The sequence below is a fragment of the Equus asinus genome, chromosome 23 (assembly GCF_041296235.1).
Source record: "Equus asinus isolate D_3611 breed Donkey chromosome 23, EquAss-T2T_v2, whole genome shotgun sequence".
NCBI classification, from domain to species: Eukaryota; Metazoa; Chordata; class Mammalia; order Perissodactyla; family Equidae; genus Equus; species Equus asinus.
This window is the reverse complement of record NC_091812.1, coordinates 52,549,070-52,570,681: the sequence shown is the minus strand read 5'-3', so window position 1 is coordinate 52,570,681 and position 21,612 is coordinate 52,549,070. Positions and strand designations below refer to the sequence as shown.

At 36.4% G+C, this 21,612-nt stretch overlaps 1 protein-coding gene across 9 annotated transcripts in view; it reads right to left on the bottom strand.

Annotated features, from left to right (window-relative positions):
- The window catches only part of FOCAD (focadhesin), a 269,315-nt gene that overhangs the window by 72,359 nt on the left and 175,344 nt on the right, over positions 1-21,612 (bottom strand). For all 9 annotated transcript variants that reach the window (XR_011497231.1, XR_011497230.1, XM_014845338.3 and 6 more), the window contains 2 exons: positions 17,308-17,493; positions 12,742-12,863 (listed from right to left, as the gene is read on the bottom strand). Coding sequence is in view for 7 of the 9 variants with exons in the window: in XM_014845338.3 (XP_014700824.3) it covers positions 12,742-12,863; positions 17,308-17,493 (308 nt within the window). In the remaining 2 variants the exon portion in view is untranslated. The remainder of the gene's footprint in view (positions 1-12,741; positions 12,864-17,307; positions 17,494-21,612) is intronic.

Here is a 21,612-nt window from a genome sequence, read left to right as displayed (position 1 = left end):
GAGAAGAGTTTAGAGTCCTATAAAGACAAAATAAAATAAGTCTGGAATTTTCTAAATTAAAGCAAATAAAATCCTACAATAATAACAAGTTAAGATGTATGTGTAATACAAATATGTCCTCGAAAATTAGGGGAAACTCTGTAAAGCCTCTTGCCAATGTCAGGAAGCTAGGTATGGTCTAACAAATCCCCCTAGTAATTTTAAATAAAAATAAATATTGCTCACATCCTGGATTTCCAGTATGACAATTTCTGAAGTAATAAACTTAAATTGCCAAGAGAAATATCATGTTGTGTAGCGACCATGATGGTCAGAGCATGCAAATGAGTACTGCACACAGCAATTGTGTACACCACTAGATAAATGCCCTTTAATCAGTGTGGGTAAACAAGAGAAAAATGATATATGCCAACACTGAAACCCTGTTTCTGAAGAGAGAACCCAGACAAAACATCTGGTTTTCATAGTCATTTCTGTTTCTACCTATTAGTATACAGCTATCTTGCAACAAATCTTCCCAAAGTCTGCTTCTGTTATAGAGAAATCACTCAAGAAAAACAGTCACATTGCATCACATTTCATGTTTCCTGTAACTCTTCTCATCTAAATGCAAACAACTCAAACTTCAGTCTGTCCTACAGACAAAAAACAACAACAAACAAAAAGGACAAATTTCTATAAAATTACCCTAGAATCATGATCACTGAAGTGCTTAAGGAGATTTTATTGTAGTCTAAGAACTAATTTTCTCAAGTGATTTGTGATGAGGAAGAGAAGAACCTCTCTGAATATAGTTGGCTCCCATGGCTTCTGGTACTTCTGTTAACCTCGATCTTAGTGTGGGCCTTCTACACAGAAGGCGCTACAGGAGGAGATGAGGATTATCAATTGATCTGTGTCCGCAGAGAGCTTTCTAGTGGGAGAGTCAGAAATGGGCACAGATTCTAAGGCAAAATTATGAAGAATTTACGGGAAAGAGAACAAAACAGATTAATTCTGTCTGTTATCTATCACCTCTCATTCCACTATTGCTTTTTTTTTAAGAGTTAGATACTCAAACAGTATGAAAAAGATATTCAGACCATGAAATGAACTTTTAAAAAAATTATAAAGACAGATTTCTTCTATTTCTGATTAAGTGCTCACTCTGTCAAATACGGCAGGGACAACCCTGTTAATGTGTCAACAAACATCCTTCAAGAAATGGGCCCATCAATTCCCGTTTCGCCTTATCCCGGAAGCAGACCACAACCTCGGCCGCACTGCCAGCTGGGGAGGCATTACTCAGTCCTTGACCTTGCTCTCTGTTTCCAAAATGTGGAGAATTTTCTTTAACTTTTTTCCTATCAATCTGCTCCCTTTCCATAAAGCACATTAATTATTTTTAAGTCTTAGTTTGAGACTTGGATCTAACAGGAAGAACACTCAAACACCACAACCAAAACTTTTTTATCTCTTACTTCAGAAACTGAAATATTTCAAAACTTTCCTGTCAAAAAAATCCATGAGCATCATCACATTACTGAGAGTATCCATGCCCTCAGCAAATGGGCAAAAAGGGCACTGAACGTTTTTGGAAAGACAATGGTCTCAATTGCTTCTTAAACCTGAGTTTAAAAAAAAAGAAAGTATTGGGGAAAAAACGTAAAGGAAAATGAGCAAATCAAACGTTGAGCTTCTAAGAACAAAGACATTCATGCCAGGAAACTTATTTAAAACAAGTTATCAACTGAAGGTTAAAGCTAATCTTCCTCCTGTTGCTCCAACCACATCTGAAGGTGGGCACAGGGACACAGCAGAATGCTCGAGCCTGGACACTAGCCTGAACTCTTCAGGTTTTATGAGATTGTACCTAGTCTTAGTGTTCTGTGGAGTAGGCTGTGAGTAAATCTCTTTAAAAATGCACTCTCTTGCTCTTTCCCTTACTGCAGAGAGATTTAGGGAACAGCTTGAAGACAGTCATCCCCTGACACTCCACTGTGTTACAGGCAAAAGAGACTTCCCTGACCATCTTTAACAAAAACACATTTTAGGATGCTATTCCAATTCAAAATATAGCCACCCATATGGGTTAATGCTGCTAGGATGAAAAACACAATTAACATTTTTAAAGTATGAAAATTATATATAATTTGCTATACTTGTGAGAAGCCTTTGAAGGAAACCCAATCAACAAAATAATTCCAAATCATGAAGTTGCAACCTTGTAATTCAGCACATGATAAAGCAGGATTCTCAACCACCGTACACCAAGTTTTAACGAATATGCGAAATTTACTTTTTCTATAACTCCACATACCCTTGCAATGACAGGTGTCTCATAGACTGTTGAGATGAGAAGGTTCTATGATTTAGAGAAGAATAAGAAAGAGTAAGAGTTTCTATGGGTGAGAGGTAGTTAAGTATAATGAAACACTGTGCATGTGCGCAAGAGACCACATTAGGGAAACATGAAAGTAGGGCTGGCAGGAGAAGGAGGATGAGGTGAGGGAGCAGCTTACAGGGTTAAAGCGGGTGGTCAGGGTAGACCTCATTAAGAAAGTGGAGTCTGATTAAAACTTGAAGGAGATGAAGATGTAAACACCAAAGTAAGTGCTGGTAGGCATGTAAAATGGTTCAGCCATTATGGAAAACAGTTTGGTGGTTCCTCAAAAAGGTAAACATTGAATTATCATGTGACCCAGCAATTCCACTGCTAGGTATATACCCAAAAGAATTGAAAATAAGTTTTCAAACAAATAATTGTACATAAATGTTCACAGCAGTACTTTCGCCATAACCAAAAGGTGGAAATAACCCAAAATCTTATGAACAAATGAATGTATAAACAAAATATGATAGATCCACAATGGACTATTACTTGGCCATAAAAAGGAATGAAGTACTGATGCATGCTACAAGGTGAATGAACTTTGAAAAGATTATGCCAAAGTAAAAGAAGTCAGACATAAAACTCACATATTATATGATTTCATTTATATGAAATACCCAGAATAGGTAAATCCCTAGAGACAGAAAGCAAAAGCCAGAAGGACACAAAGTGGTTACTGGGGGTGGGGAGGAGAGAGGGAAGAGAAAGAATGGGGGGAGAAATGGGGAGTGACTGTCTAGTGGATACATGGTCTCATTTAGGGATGATGAAAATGTTTTGGAACTGGATAGAAGTGATGGTTGCACATCATGAATGTACTAAATGCCACAAAATTGTACACTTTAAAATAGTTTTATTTTATGTGAATTTCACCTCAATTAAAAAAAAAGGTACAGCAAAAATCCTAAAGTGAGCACATGGCTGACCTGTTTGAGGAACAGAAAGAAGGTCAGTGTAACTAGCACAGACAGAGTGAGCCAAGAAGAGAGTGGAAAGAGAGAAGGGTGGCGAATTAACAAGGTATCCAGAGAGAGTGCAGGGTCTTCTAGGTCACTTTTCAGGACCTGCCTTTACTCTTACTAAATAGGGAGTCATTACAAGGCTTTGAGAAGAACAGCATGATCTAATCTACATTAAAAGGATCATGCTGCTCAGTTAAGAAGAGACAGTAGGGGGCAAAGGCCAAAGCCCAGAAACTACTCAGAGGCTACTGCACTGATCCAGGTAAGAGAAACGGCGTCTCACATAGAGGTGTTATCAGCAACAATATAGAATAATAGCTCTCAAATGTTTAGCTATGTAATTTTTCCACTCCACTCCAAATGTTAAGTAAAATGCCAATATATAAAACAGAAACAGAGAAGCAAAACTTGTCTAGATGAAATGAGGACAAAGGCTGGGGAGTTGGCGCTCACCCTCTTGATCACCTGACCCTACTTTGTGGTGGTCCCTAGCACTCTTTAAAACACAGTTTTAACTAGAGTGATATAGGGGGCTGGCCCCGTGGCCGAGTGGTTAAGTTCGCGCGCTCCACTGCAGGTGGCCCAGTGTTTCGTTGGTTCGAATCCTGGGCGCGGACATGGCACTGCTCGTCAGACCACGCTGAGGCAGCGTCCCACATACCACAACTAGAAGAACCCACAACGAAGAATACACAACTATGTACCGGGGGGCTTTGGGGAGAAAAAGGAAAAAATAAAATCTTTAAAAAAAAAAAAAAAAACTAGAGTGATATAAAAGAGCTCAGTGGTTGTCAGGAGAAGGGGGAGAGGGAAGGAGTTGACTACACAGGAGCACAGGGGAATTTTTAGGGTGACACAGCTGTTCTTATATTAACTGTGGTATTGTTTACATGAAGGTGTGCACTTGTCAAAATTCATAGAACTATACACTAAAAGGGGAGAGATCTATCATATGTACATTATGTCTCAATACAATTAAAAAGTTTGAAAATTACTACTTTTAGAAGTAGTTCTCAAACACTCACCTCCCACCATTTATTACACTCTATACATTTCTTTGTGATCATCATTCAAAATCCACTCTTCCTCTTATTGTTCCTGTTTCTATCAATATCACCCATCAATATCCCAGTCACCCAGGTTTACCCTGGACTTCTCCTTTGCCCCCAACTCAACTGTCAGCTGGGACCTCTGAAATGTGTACTATATTTATCCCTACCTCCTTCCTCATTGGTTTAGTCCTAATTCCTGCCTAGATTACTGAGGCCACCTAACTGATCTAACAGCCTAAAATCTTTCCTCCTTCTAATATATTCTACAAGGTGCTGCTGCTATTATATTGACTCAGAATTTCTTTTCAAAAATCTTTGATGGTTCATTAAATAATAAAGCCCAAACTGATTTGTATTATGTTCAAAGTATTTTAGAAGCAAAAGTACACCATTTACTTTAAGAAATAACTTGTTCTCATGTAAGAACTCTGCTGGGCAAGATCCTTAACCAATTTCCCCACTTGATTTCCTGCTCCTCTCCTTCACTTAACCTGTATTCTGGCTGAATTGGCTTATAAACCAGTTCCGAAGCCCACCCTATATTCTACAGGACCTCTGCACTCACTGGGTCCACCGCCTTGCATGTCTTGTCCTCCTCTCATCTTTACTTACTGAGATAATTTCTCCCATCTCTATAGGCCCAGTACACTACAGGCCTCTCCTGTAACACTCACCAGATTCCATCTTAGATTAGTTGTGTCTGGACCTTAATCTTATACCATCCAAAGGGCACAGATCATGTCCTGTTCATCCTGGAATCCCTCTCGTGGTACCCATAACAGTGTCTCGCACATTAATGTTCAATTAAGTACCTGCTAAGTTTAACTGAATGAAATGTACAGTATTTGCTTTAAGACGAAATTGTGTCATGTGAAAACCATATTATCATAAACAAGTAATCACAGAAAATTATGATGTTCAACTTTCAATCTTGTTGAAACACAATGTTAGAAAACTTTGTTTAGTAGTCATGGCTAAACTCAAACACAAGTTGTTGAGGACACAGGTATTCAAAATTTTATAAAAGTATGTCCAAAATGTTCTGGTCAGGAAATGTTGAATTTTAGATAAAAACACTGTGAGTGACAGGTGCAATTTTAAAGTGGGTGTTATAAACTCTACATTTTGAAATTTCCTAACTAAACTTTTCTATGTGTATCATATAGGTTCTAATTCAGTATACCTGAAATACTAGCTCAACAGAAAATATCCTGGTTAGATACACAATTCACAAATGTCAGGGAATGTTGAAAGAGAGAATGAAAAAGTAGATCTTGTTTCCTCATCGATATGTGTTTTACTGGAAGGGACTACATGGCCATCTAATTAGTTAATTTACTGTTCGGAACACATTGCCCAGAAATTGGATAGTGTTTTCTGGCTCTTGGGTGATCTTAACAAATAAGATTATTCATTTATAAGAAAATACTCATTTTAATAGCCCTTAATTAAATACTATAAAACAAGTAAGACAAACTTTGTGAGGTTGTTTGATTGGCAAACTAGAATGGGAAAAGGTAGGGCAGCAGGTAAAAATTGACAGGTAAACTAAGTGTTTGCTATTGATTTCAAAAATCCCAATCTCACAAAGTAAGGCATTTTTCATGCTCCCCAGATAAACATACTATTATCAAAAGAATAAAAGCATTTAACCTCAATTGAGCCACTACATTTGGTCTGTGACATACACACATGCTCCTCCCACTTTCCAGAAGAAGAACCATTTGTACTTAATGGTAGAGACCCCAAAGCCACTCAATGTCCCATTGTTTATTTATAAGAAATAACAGGCTTCAATTTTCTGTCAATAGTGATCTTTTTTGCACCAAAATCATTTTTTATTATTCCTGTCCCCTGACAAATAGTAATTGGAAGACAAGAAAGGGATGGCTTATGGGGGACATGTTTTTAAAGTAAAATGACACTCATCTCCTTGCTTTCTGGACATTTCAAACTCTCTCTCTCTCTCCCCGTCTTCCCTCTTGCCTTCTCTCTCCCCCCTCAGTCTCTCTCTAGGTTCCCCTCTTCCCCCATTCCTCTTTCCCATCAGGATAACATTAGCTTGAAAGCTGACAATTCAATCACATCTCAAGCAACAATTTACTCTGTTATTTAATAGGAGGAGGGAACTCCAGTTACCATAACAACTCACATCACATGGTAATTATGGAGTCTCTAAAATACAGCAAACCATACTTTTCACAGTGTTTTCTAAGCAGAATGTGTAATAAGCACAGATACCACTTCTCTCAATTATTATTCAGAATTTTCATCTAAATGTTTCGTTTCACATGAATGCTAACACTACTCCATGTTCTTCATAAGAAATATGTTTTTAAAGGAAGAAGGAACTGAAAGAAAAAGGCAAATACACTCATATTTCAAATGATGGGCTATATCACGTGTCCTTTTGGGCATTGGAGAAAAAATTTAAAACAGGCACAAGAAAAGCAAAGTTAATTTATAAGGCAAAAAGAATCAAATTATGATCAGTGGAAAAAAAATAAAGAATGTAGAAACAACGATTTCATTCAGAGTAGTGTTGCCAGTAAGTCCAGATTAGGCTTCTCTGAAATAAAAGTGAAAAAAGAGCTCACTATCTAATGCTGAGTAGGAAACATGGTTGGGCAGCAGCAGCAGGATCAGGAAAATCTGCATGGGCCCCAAGATGGAGGAAATAATGAAGCAAGACTGCCATTCCCATCCAGGGACAAATCAGTATCCTCTAATTTAGGTGAGAGTGTCATGTCAGAGTTAGAAATGCCAAAGGATGACAAGACAGGCAGGAAATTTCAGGGAGGAAACTGTCATTCACCTTCAGCTTCCTCGTCATCAGTAGCCAAGTTAGTCTCAGGGTGAGAAGTAGTAATTATTAATCAGAGCAGAAGAGGACAGTCATCTGAACTCGGAGAAGCCCTAGTGGATCTGAAATGACCCCTGGTGGGCCCCTGTTCAAAGGAGGAGAGAGAGAGAGGGCACTCCAGTTTTACAGAAATCTAAACAAAACAGCGATTACACGGAACTGCCTCCAGTGTCAGGTCAAATCGGAACCAGACTTAGATCTGTGAGTCTTCCAAAAGTAACAAAGGAGAGTTTCACTTCAAGAAAAGTCAATGAAAAAAAATACGCAGTTTTCAAAAAGTAAGGGGATATTACACTTTCCAGAAGAATTCATCACAGATTACATTAAATAGCTAGTTCTCCATGACATTGCAAATTACTTGATTTAACTAACAGTTCTTGAGAAATATTGACCACTACATAAAGCAAAATACACTTCAAAATATGAAGAGCACAGCACTTAGACATTCAAAACAGTTCTTTTACCCAGGCATTCACCGGCTCACCCACCTAGAGTTGCAGGCATTCAGAAGGCCATAGAATATCCTGTAGGGATATATAATCTTTGACAGGGAGGGGAGGTTAAACCATATAAATGAATAATAATGCAAAACAGGACATAAAAGCTTGTTCAAATGACAATAATGTCATTTCTTAGTAAGACCTCAACAATTATTAGATTCACCATCGATTTAATAACAACATTTCCAGGAAAAGAAAACCATCTCACTAAATGCACACGTGAAGTATAGGATACATACAAGTTTCAAAAGGATTTAAGTCCTTAATTCAACAAACATTTATGAAGTGTCTACTATGTGCCAGGAATACCAGGCACTGGAGCTACCCATGACCAAAACAAACTCCCTGATTTTATGAAGTTTACACTTTAAAAAAGGATATAGACACTAATTGTTATATATGCTGTGCCACTCAAATCCCCCCTTCAGGATTAATAGGGACGGACAGATTAGATAGACAGATAGATGGATAGATAGACAGATATAAAGAAAGAACAGTCTCATATAGTAAATGAATTGAATTCATAGTTACAAACATTCCTAAAGAAAACTCCAAGCCCAAATGGTTTCACTGAAAAATTTTACCAAACATTTAAGGAATAATTATTGATGAGGATAGCATTACCCTGACAACATACCAGGCAAAGATATTGCAAGGAGACTACAGAACAATATCCCTCATGAGCATAAATGCAAATGCAAAAGTCCTCAACAAATCAAATTCAGCAATATATAAATAGGATAATACATTATGATCAAGTGGAGTTTATCCCAGGAATGCAGGTTTTGTTCACACTAGAAAATCGATCAAAATAATTCATCATATCATGAAACTAAAAAAGTATCATATGATCATCTCAATAGATGCAGAAAAAATTTTTCACAAAATTCAACATCCATTTGTGATAAAAACTCTTAGCAATTTAGGAATAAAAGGAAACGCTGTTAACCTGATGTCTAAAAAAACTCTATACTAACATCATATTTAATGTTAAGAAGACTGCGCAATTCACTCCTATTCAACACTACATTGGAGGGCCCGTGACAGTGCAATCAGATAAGAAGAAGAAATGAAAGGCATATTGGTCAGAAAGAAAAAAATTAAGACCATCTCTATTCACAGCCAACATTACAATGAAAAACAAAAAGAATCTACAAAAAAACTATAAGGATGTATAAGTGGGTTTAGTAAAGTCATAGAAAAGTGTCAATTATGTTTATATACTAGCAGTGAGCAGTCAGAAATTAAAACAAACAAAAAAAAGTCTAACTGCAGTAACATCAAAATACTTAGGAATATGCAATACTTATTAAATTTAACAAAATATGTGAAAGATTTGTAATAAGAAAACAACAAAACATTGACCTAAAATAATGGAATGATATATCTTGTGCGTGGATTGAAAGACTCAATATTATTAAGATGTCAATTTTCTCCCCAATTATCTACAGACTCAATGCATTTCCAATCAAAATTACAACAGGCTTTTTTGTGTTTTCTCAAAGCTTATTTAAAATATAGTTGGAAAAGCAAAGGGCCAAAGATAGACAAATTTAAAAACAAAACACAACAAAGTTGGACGACTCATATTACTTGATCTCAAGACTTATTATAAAGCAACAGTTATTAAGCTATGTGGTTTTGATGAAAGTATACACACACAGATCAAACGGGGCAAAACTGAGTACAGAAATAGACCCACACACATATGAACAAATGATTTTCAACAAAGATGCCTAGATGAAGAAAGAATGGTATATTCAACAAATATAACTCATACCTTATAAAAAATTAACTCCAACAGATCACAGGCTAAAATGTAAACCTTAAACCATAAAACTTCTACAAGAAAATATAGGAGATGGATTAAGTGATTAATGGATAAACTATATATGATATATCCATATAATGGAATATTATTCAGTCATAAAAAGGAAGGAAGTACTGATACATGTGACAATGCATTATATAAACCTTGAAAACATTATACTAAGTGAAAAAAGTCAGACCAAAAAGACCACAGATTATATAATTTCACTTATATGAAATGTCCAAAAGAGGCAGATCTATGGAAACAGAAAGAGGATTCACAGTTGCTGGAGGATGGAGAGTGATGAAAATGGAGAATGACTGCTAATGGGAACAGAGCTTCCTTTCGGTGTGATGAAAATATTCTAAAATTGAATGTGGTGACACAATTCTGTAAATATACTAAAACCACTGAATTGCACACTTTAAATGCATGAATTTTATGGTATATGAATTAGACCTCTTTTTCTAAATAAAGAAAAAAGAAAATACAGGGGGAAAAAAACAGAAAATCTTTGCAACTTTCAGTTAGACAAAAAGCAAGGATGATAAAAAGAAAAACTTGAAAAATTGGAATTCTTCAAAACTAAAAATCTGCTCTTCAAAAGACACTGGTTAGGAAATCAAAAGATAAGTTACAGATTAAGTAAAACATTTGCAAAGCACATTTTAATAAAGGATGTATATCCAGAATATATAAAGAACTTTCATCTGAAAATGAAAACCTGGTTAAAAAATGGGCAAAAGATGAGGACACTTTGTGGAAGAAAAGATATAAATGGCAAATTAATACATGAAAAGATGCTCAACATCAATAGTCATAGAGGAAACATAAATTAAAACCACAAAAGGGAAACCACTACCAACGTATTGAGAATGGCTACATTTTTAAAAACCGACCATTTGGAGCACTGGCAAGGAGGCAGAGCAACTGGAACTCCCTTATTTGGCTGGTGGGCATTCACAAGGAAACCAGTTTGGTAGTTTCTTATATTCACTTACTATACGACCCAGCAATCCCACTCCTAGGTACTTGTTTACTAAAAAGAAATGAAAACAGATGTCCACACCTACCCCTGGACGAGAATGTTTACAGCAGCTTTAGTCATAATCACCAAAAACTGGAAACAACCCCAAAGTCCATCAATTGGTGAGTTAATAAACAAATTGAAACTCTCATGACAGACTTTTTAAAAATAAAAGACAGAATAAAGTAGCAATAGGAACCAAAGCAGAGTTTGAAGAAGCACCAGCTGGAAAAGTACCAAATGGACTGCAACAAAAGAAAGACTAGAAGCAAGAAGACCAGTCATGAAATACCAGAGTCTTCTTGGAACAATCCAAAGGTATTTTTCAAATGTCCCTGCTTAACCTGGGACAGCATAAGGTAGTTCAAGGGCCATGGGAGTGACCCTGCCTGGGATCAGCTTCCAGGCTCCTCTCCTTACCAGCTCTCTGATCTTGAGCACAATTAACACCACCAACCTCACAGTGTTAATGTGGAGATCAAATGAACTAATATATGAATAACAATCTTTAAAGTGCCTGAGCTGGTTATTAGCTATTATTATTGCAATTGTTATTTTTATTAACCAGCTTTAAAACTCTCATTATTTGTTGTCACATAGTTTGAGGAACCACATGGCTCATTCTCTCTCTCTGCTTTTTTTTTTTAATGAATTATAGTAAGCAGAAGATGAATCCACGCTAAAATCCTACCATAGACTTGACAGAATTCTAGTATGTCTTTCAATTGACTTCTAAAATAATGATCTTATTTTCTCATCTCTTTGAAATTTTCTAGGCATTCTACAACACAAGCAACGAGTGTCTTAACCCAAGTATTTTCTCTGTTCATATCTAAGGCACACCTCGTAAGTTCTGATACCATGTGCTGAATTTATCAGATGTCTTCTGCTCTCCCCCACATTAATACTTTTTCTTGTTTCTCTTCTAATGGTGACTTTTAAAATCAGCTTTCCATTAATAACTAACACTTGGTTACTCTTCAAACACCTAAGCGCACAGCTTAAAAACACGAAAAGGTACAAAATCTTTCCTTTCTCCACACCACCTACAAAGACGCTAGGGAAAACAAATCTAGAAATCACCTATGTTTTTCCCTCTTCAGTGAAATTAAACCTCACTTCTTCACAGAGAAAGACTGCTTTTCCCAGAACTTTCTTCCTTCCTTAGTTAAATGAAGACACTGTATTAGATGAAAAAGGTTCTGAACCAAATATTTACATAATTTCAACTCTAATTAAATATATGAAAAGAACATGGGTGGCATTGGATAAAGATGATTCTTTAAAACCAGCTATGCTAACTGGTGGTAACTGGTATGATATGAAATATAATTGAACCAAATTAGTGATATCAGATTTATAAATTACACATCAAAATAAGATTTAATACAAACTAATCATAGAAGTGCTAATTAAATTTTTTATAATTTGTATATTTTCCGTTTATAATGTATCTAATGTCTAAATTATATAAAGTAAACCTCTTTGCTGTGATATTTTATTTTGTTACTCATTCATAGTTTTTATATACGTGAATGAGTAACTGTCATAAAATTTCAAAAAACAACAATAAAAATGCACATTTTCTAAGTCATTTGCAGCTTCCCTCTTGCCTCTGCTATTGCTATGATCTGCAATGATCAGATTTCATACAAATCATTTAATGGCATCATATAAACTTTATTTTAAAAGGGTGGCCTAAAGGAAAAGTAAAATAAACACTAAAACCAAAGGGTTTTTTTCCCAAACACTTTTCTTTCCTGTTAATACTCAACATCCACAAAATATACACACTGGTGCCCTACACAGTCGCAAAGGATAAGAATTAAGAAATAGGCATTATTTAAATAAGTTGGAATTTATTCAAAACAACGGAAATTAAACATTGATGAAATTAACCAAATTCCTAGATACTAATTGTTAATAATTAGGCTAGGTGGCAGGGGAAGTACGCCATTTCTTAATACATCAAAATATTTCAGTATTTAGTTGGGTCGGCTATTTTGGTTGACTTTAAAAGCAACTTAAATTAATTATGATAAAGAGAAAAATTATTTTCAAACACACACTAAATTTCACAAACATAAAGTGACAGAGGAAAACCCCAAATCATACAAGCAAGAAGAACCTGTTAGAGAGTATGGGAAGACACCTACCTCATGCACTAGAGCAAGTGAGGTCTGCTTGAAACTTCGCCCTCTACTGGCCATCAGTCGATTCAAGGGTTTGCCATCTTTACTCTGATATGTTGAAATATCATAACAAAATAACATACCACCTTTAAAAAAAAAGGAAACTTATAAAAACATTTCTTGTGTAAAAATTTCACTAATTAGATTCTCAGTAATCCACATTCAATCAATCTGGATAGAGAGATTTAGAGACGACAAGAGAATTTGCTAAGCAAATTATGATTTTTGACTGTTTATTGGTGTCTAAGAAAAGAAAAAACAGAACAGAGAACAAGTGACCATACTTAATCACTTATCTACAAGCCTTATTTGTTTGTAAATAAATGAACAAACTTACAATCTGTGACATTTTAAATTTTGTGAACTGTTACTTCTAGAGATTGTATCAAGCTTTTTTAAAGAAATAAATTTCTATTAAAGACAAATGATTTGCACATATCAATCTTTGTGAACTGATAACATGGGTTCCTTTAGTTTATGCCCACAAGTGAACAAGTTTTCCCTCATCCCTGCACTCACACACATTCACTCTCCCTCTTTCCCTCCCTCCTCCTCCTCTAACACTTCTCCTCCCAGTCCTTCCCCCTCTGGTCACACAGTACTGCAGTGTCACGTGTGTAATAAATCTAATGACCTTGTCTATGTGGGTCTGTTTCTGGACACCATCTATTCTGCCATTGGTCAGTTTGTCTATCTTTGCACTAATACCACACTGCCAATTATTGTGGCTTTATAACAGGTCTTGATACCTGGTAATGTATATCCTCCTTTGTTATTCTTCAAGATTACCCTGGCTATTTGGTCTTTTCCATTTCCACCAAATTTTAGAATCAGTTTGTCAATTTCCAAAAACCTACTGGGATATGGATTGAGATTGACTTGAATCTACATATCAATTTGAAGAGAACTGACATATTTACAACATGGAGTCTTCTAGTCCATAAACATTGTATATCACTCCGTTTATTAGGATTACTTTAACTTTTCTCTACAGCATTTTGTAGCGCCCAGTGTAAGGGTTTTACACACTTTTTGCTAAATTTATTCTGGATATTTGATATTTTTTGATGCTATTATAAAGGGTACAGTTTTTAAATTTTATTTTTTATTTGTTATGGTATATACAAATATATAATTTACTTTTATATGTTGACCTTCATATGTATGCAGTAACCTTGCTAAATTTATTTATTAATCCTATTTAGTCTGTAGATTATTTTGAATTTTTCTATGTGTACAATCATGTCACCTGCAAATAATGACTATTCCTTCCTAATCCTTATTATTTTATTTCTTTTTCTTAGCTTATTACACTACTTATGGCCTCCATTATGAGACCGAATAACAGTCATGATAACAAGCATCAGCTATCTTTTTCCCAGTTTCAAGGAGTAAGTTTCAATATTTCAGTGTTAAGTACAAAGACAGCATTGTAGATGTTCTTTATCAGAATAAAAGAAGTTCCCTTCTATTTACAGTTTAATGAGAGTCTTTTTTGTATCAAGAGCTAAACTTTTCAAAGGCTTTTTCCAAATCTATTGAGATCATCTAAAGATTGTTCTGCCTTTTTCTATTAACGTAATGAATTACATTGATTTTCAAACATTAAATTAACCTCACTTAATTGTTATGTATTATCCTTTGTACATATTGCTGAATTCAATTTTCTAATATATTTTGGGGGGATTTTTACAATTACGTTCATGGAAGAGACTGGTTTGTAATATTCTCTTCTTGCACTTGGTATCAAGATCATGCTGATCTCATCAAGGGTGTTCCTTTTCTGCTATTCTCTATCAGAGTTTATGAAAGACCATTGTTATTTCTCCCCTAATTTTCTGGAAAAATACACTAAGGAAGCCATCTGCACCCAGGGTTTTCTTTGTGGGAAGGTTCTTACAAATTCAATTTCTTTAATAAATATCAAACTATTCATGTGGTCTATTCCTCTTTCTGTCAGTTTTACAAAGGTTTATATTTTAATGAATTTCTATATCTCATCCAAACTATAAAATTGGCTAAAAGGTCTTTATAATATTCTTGTATTATCTTTTTGAATGCCGTAGGGTCTGAAGTAGTGTCTCCTTTGTTGTTCCTGATATAGCTAATCTATATTTCTACATCTTATTGTCCAGATTTACAATGGCTTTATCAATTTTATTAAACATATTAAAAAATCAACTTTTTGCTTTGCTTTGTTTTTTAATTTTATGTTTCTATTGTATTTATTTTTATCTTTATTATTCTTTCCTTTATCTTTTCTTTAAGTTTAATTTACTGTTCTTTTCCAAGTTTCTTGAGATGCAAGCTTAAGTCATGATTGTTTTCCTTTCTTCTTTTCTAATACATGCATTGAAGGAATAAATTTCCCTCCAACACTGTTTTAGCTTTATCACACAAGTTGTGATGGCTTATTTTCATTATCCTTCAGTTCAAAATATTTTCTGATTTCCATTTTGATTTTTTTCTTTGGTCCATGGATTATTTATAAGTGTATTGTTCAATTCCAAGTCTATTGGAGACATTCTAGTTATCTTTTTGTTGTTTATTTTTAGCTTAATCCCATTGTCGCCAGAGGAAATTTGTTGAAGTTTATGGTCCATCATATAGTCCTTTTGCTAAGTGTCCCATGTACAGTTAAAAAGTATAAGAATTCTATCACTGTAAGGTACATTGCTCTATAAGTCATTTAGTCAAAATTTGTTCACAGTATTGTTCAGATATTTTGTAAACTTATTGATCTTTTTACCTGCTCGTTTGTCAAGCTATTGAAAAAGATGCTTTAAAGTTTCCCACTCTTATTGTGGGTTTATCCATTTCATCTTTCAGTTCTGCTAATTTTTGTCATATATTTTGAAGCAATGCTATTTCATATACACTGATTAGAATCATGATATTTTCTAAATAGAGTGACTTCATCTCCATAAAATGTCCCCTCCATTTCTAGCTTCTTCATTTTTCATATGTCTAGTACTTTTTCATTGTATGCTAGACAGTATATGAAAGAACTACAGAAATTCTAAATGATGTTAAACTCTTCACCTCTGTTAGGCACATAGAGTTGAAGGACTGATCATCTCAATCAAATCATGGATTGAACTGAGTGATGCCTGATTATATTTTCAGTAAATCTCAGTCTACTTCTGTTTCAACCCTGTTCCTAGGGCATGCCTCCCCCAAGATTTTCAACTAACAGTTGAATTGGTCTTTGACTCTCAATATGGAAAGATTATGGGAGATTCACATCTGTTCTTAGAGGTTCTCAGCTTACCTCTTTAACTCTCCCATCCCATAAGCTTCAAAGTTTGGAAAATGTCTTGAGGGAGACACAGGCTGTGTGTTTGAGGTCCCTTAAGTCCACAGTTTTGTCACTCAGCCACCACAAGAATATCAAGATCTCTATTGGTTTCTCTGCTTCCTGCATTTGCTAAGGTCAAGCTTGAATTTCAGCCTCCGGCTGAGGCCAGAACTAGTACACGTACCAAGGTAAAAAGAGCTGTAGGTCTTCAGTGTCAATTCTAGACTCACGTGCTTTGTTTTCAGGCCCATTCTCCTAGCCACTCTTTGTTTCCTAAGCACCACAAGAATGAAGACTTTACTTTGCCTTTCAGAAGAATCAGCCTAGTTCTTTAACTTTTAGTGCAAACTCAAAATTCAGCAAATTTCTTATGAGGGAAATCTCCAACTTGTCACCCATATTAGTCAGAGTCTTCAGAGAAACAGAACGAATAGGATATATATAGAAATATATATGAGAAGATTTATTATGGGAATTGGCTTACAAGATTAGCAAGGCTGAGAAGTCCCACGATCTGCTGTCTGCAAGCTGGAGAACCAGGAAAGCCAGTGGTATAATTCAGCCTAAGTCCGAAAGCCTGAGAACCGGGAGTGCTAATGTCCAAGGGCAGGAAAAGATGGATGTCCCAGCTCAAGCAAAGAGAACAAATTCATCCTTCCTCTGCCTTTTGTTCTGTTCAGGCCCTCCAAGTATTAGACGTTGCCCACTCACACTGGGGAGGGCGATCTTTACGCAGTCTACTGATTGAAATGCTAACCTTTCTGGAGAAATACTCACAGACACACCCAGAAATAGTGTTTTACTAGCTACCTGGGCATCGTTTAGCCTAATCATGTTGACATATAAAATTAACCATCACATCACCCTAGTTCCACAGAACTACTAAAAGCTCCACAGGTTTCTCTATTCTCCAACAGGCCTCTTCCTGAGCCAAGCCCCAATCCTAGCCCACAACCAGAATCTGTGAATATCCCCCAAGGGACAGGGAGAGCAGAGGACGGGAAAGAGTTCTAAAATGTTCTCCCTATTCTGGAATTTTAGTCCATTTTTTCATCTTTGCTCCTATAGTTCTCTGATGCCTTTAAAATGTGATTTCTTTTTGCCATTTATCCAGGTGTGTCTAGATGTTAGCAGCAGCAATGTCCTGCCATGACTTATTACATCCTATTTGGAAGTTGAAATTAATCTATTACATCAAAAACCTGTACCTTGATACTATGTACTGTGCTCACCTGCAAGGCCAGGTTTCAATCCTGGTTGCTTGTTCATTTCATACATTTTCAAAATAAAATTGGGGATTCCTGCTACAGTCTTTCCTTGGTCAGAGCGGACACCTGCTTTTAATGCAGAGTGATATATCCCACGGGGCATATTCACCATTTCTTGCTTCACAAGTGATGTAAAAAATTCCTCCAAAGCTGAAGGAGATAAAAGGAGATCAAAAGTAGAGTAAATATGGTATCCCGGAATAGAAACATTTATTCTTAACTCATACATATATAACAACTCAGCTACACTTCAGGGCAAACTTCACAAAAAGACTAAAAAGAGAACTCTTGATTCCCATCCCTTTCTTACTCTTCCCCAAGTCAGAACATGGCACCCAGTTATTCAAGCTGAAAAACTTATAGTCATTCCTAATTCTCTTTCTAACACTTCGTATATATAATCTATTAGCAAGTCCTTCTAGATCTACTTTCAAAAATATATTCCCAAATCTATTCATCTCTCTCCCTTTTCACTGCTTCTTGTCCAGTCATTATCTTCTCTCTTCTTCATCCAGGTGAATTTCAAAACTAGTTTCTTGGCTTCTTTTCCTCATGACCACCCCTGCAAACCATCCTCTACCCAGAAGAATTGTATGTCATTCCCCTCTCTAACATCTTCCAATGGTTTTTCGCTGTACATAGAATAACATTAAAGCTTCTCACAATGACATATAGCCCCTGATTCTGCCCCTAACTTCATCTCTACCACCCGCCCTCCTTGCTAGCCACGTTAAAGACATACTTCCATATGGCCTTTTTTCCATTCCTCAATAATACAAAGTTCACATCTAAGTCACGGGTTACTGCACTTGCTATTCATTCCACCTGGAACACACTACTCCCAGATTTCCACGTGACTGGCTCCTTCTTGTCACTTAGGTGTTTTTAGAGAGGGCTTTTACAACTATCCATCATTCCATGGCAATATCAGTACAATTATTTTAAAACAGGATAATAGTTCAATATTTCTTTGCTTGTGTTCCTTCTGACGAAGCCCAAGGTCTCTTCTGCTTGACATTTTTCCTTATTATAAGGTAACACGGAAATGTGGGATCAGAAGACAATAGGGTACCCAAACAAAATACTTGATAAGACTATAGGTTTATATTCAGGTGTTATTTTCCTAAGGACCACTAGAGGTTGCCCAATGCAGAAACAAAAACAATAAAAACATTAAAGCTAAACAAATCGTATGGAATACAAAAAAGGAAACCACTGCATGTTCCTCTTATTATAGGAACAAAAAGCAAGGATCCACCTAACTACACTGGAATTTCATTCTGAATATATCTAAGTCTCTTTTAAATGACTACGATTAAATTAAAGGCAGCAAGTACTCACTGGAGCATCTATTACATGGCCAGTTCTGTCATTCCTATATACATGCAACAAAGCTTCTCCATTCAAAGCCGTGAGAACACCTGTGTGCAATGTTTTCCATTTACCCCTCCGGATCCCCCCTCTACCTTCTTAACCCTGCTCTGTGCCCTGGAAGAATAACCTTTAACAATGACATCAACAGGCTCTCTTGTCCTCTGGCTTCTAGTTTGCTTCATCTGATGGGAGATGTGGACAGGAGATCAGACGGTGGAAACAGTGAGGTCAGTGCACGTATTCCCCAGATAACCTCCTGCAGGATTGCTACAGGTTGCCTGCATCCCTCTTCTGAAGGCTCTGGCTCCCCTTAGGCATCCCTGTTTACGATACACATGCTTTCTCTTATTTTCCTAACACTATCTCCCCTTACCTGTTCAGGCTGAGGAACATTAACCACTGTGGGATGATTCCCTATTGCTTGTGAATGTCCTTAACTTTGACAACACAACTGTAAATAGTGCCTTTATCAAACTCTCAATTACTCCACCTGAATGTGCCTTTCTTGTCAAGACCCTGATCAATATATCATCTAAATGAAAGAGATGAGCAACATCCAATTGCAGGCCATATACCCCAATTCCCGCCCCCCCCCCCACCCCCGCACACACACGCGCATGTGTGACTGCTTCAAGGTGAGTATGGGTACAGACTTTTCAGAATGTAGCTAAGAGTCATCTGTTTGTGTGGATAGAGAGCTATGGTGAGAGAAGGTAATTTCATGCTTTCTCAGAAGGGATTCTATTCTGGCAAAAGCTGATACATGTCAAGAGGGAAGTACACATCTGCACGTAGACTAACAAGAATAGCAATTTGTCTACCTGTCAAGCTCTTCAGAGAACTAAGGATTCTCAAATAACTCAAGCCCTGAGAACAGTTTAAATGAGGGTAAGATACCATGAGTACAACTGATATATAAAACACCATCTTCCCCCAGCCACTGAGCTAGCAACTAGGATTTTTTTCCATTGCCTTTGAGCCTTGCCCTTGTCTCTTCCTTCCAGATGACCAGGTGAGAATTTGAAAGAGCTGAAAATTTATAGGACACAGAGTGTTAGATATAAATTTTTTAAACAACCCAAAAGTCCTTCAACAGGTGAGTGGATAAACAAATTGTGGTACATCCTACAGTGGAATACTACTCAGCAATAAAAAAAAAAACAAATAATTGATACAGGGAACTATTTGGATGCATCTCAAAGACATTATGCTGAGTGAAAAAAGGCTAATCCCGAAAGTTTACATACTGTATGAAAAAAATGGTGAAATCCAATAGGTCTATAGTTTAGTTAATAGTATTGTACCAATGTGAATTTCCTGGTTTGAATAATGAACTAAGGTTACATGAGATATTATCAATGGGAGCAGCTGGGTAAAAAGTACACAGGAACCCTCTAAACTGTTTTTGCAACTTCATGTAAGTCTAAAATTATTTCAAAATTTAAAAAAAAAATCAATACTAGTAACATCTCTATTTAAAATAATGCAAATTACTGAACTTACTTTGCAGCTGCTTTTGTGTTGACTTGAAATGAATTAAGAGGAGAAAAGGGCCAGAATTCACTTATATTCATTGCAATCTGGGGTTTTGCCTGCAGCATCTAGAGACCTAGTATATATCATCCATCCTGTACCTTTCAGGATATATATTCCAAAAGTTGCTGCCTTTTTCCTGGTCTGTTTTGAGTTCGCCAATAATTGCAGGAAAAGCGAGGCACAGAAAAATGAAGAACTCTGCCCACGGTGACACAGTTTCCCAGACACAGAGAGCATCCAGACCACCCACCTGATGCTAATTATTGAATTTTCTCAAACAGACAGCTATTGATTTCAAATCCCGCCTCCACCCCTCACGCCCCTCCCTTCTTTCTCAGGGAAAGGTGCTAGTAACCATCAAGGACAAACAATGGAGAAAATCCAGGGAATGGCCACCACATCACTACACGCACTGGGAGGACAGAAACAACAGCAAACCTTGGCAACAAATATCCTCCCTCCCTTCTCCTTCTAATACCACAAGACTGGGGTGAGGGATCCATGCAAGAAGGAACAACACCATTAAAAAAGCCCAGGAGGACTTTTAACTCTAGGGCTATTTTAGGACACAGGAGGAACTTTGAATAACCAAAGGCTTTTCCCTTCCTTGGACTCACTGTAACTTCAGGGGAGGTCCTGGACTCTGAAGACCTTGAGGTAGGAAGTGGGAAGGACAGAAGAAAGGAACAGAGAACAAGTTTTCAAGGCTTGTTCTGGACATTAGGAGAAATGAAAAGGTGAACTCTTTGTCTAAGTCATGCTATTTAGTGTTCTCTAATGAAAGGAGGCAGGGATCTGTGACAGGAGCTTTGTCTAGAACTAAATAGCATATATTTGGCTGAATTTCTCAGGAATTTCCCTGGGGGAAGAAGCCAAGAAAAAAAGCTTCCAACATTACAGGCTAGTGAGGTTGTGATTAAGATGATAAGATGACATTTCTTGTGTTTACAGAATTTAATTTTTTACATCCATGAACATTCAAGGTAGATCTGGGACATAACAAGGTAATAGATGCATGCTGGGCAAAATGTTGGCTAATACTGAAAAGCTACTTAATCACAATCAATCACCTGGGGAAATTTTTTAATAGTTGGAAAATGAAATTTACAATAAAATAATGTAAATTCCCAATCATAGTCCACAATCAAACAAATTTCTCAGATGGGACCACCCACCATCTCTTGGGTAGGGCATAAAATAAAGAGAGGCAAGTGAGTATTTCTAAATACAACACCCATATAGAATAACTACCACACGTAAGCACTAGAATAATTTTAAAATGTCAGGGTCCTATAAGCTTTACACCAAAACTGAGTAATCATAAAATTTGATCGTTTTTTTAAAAAGCATTAATTGATA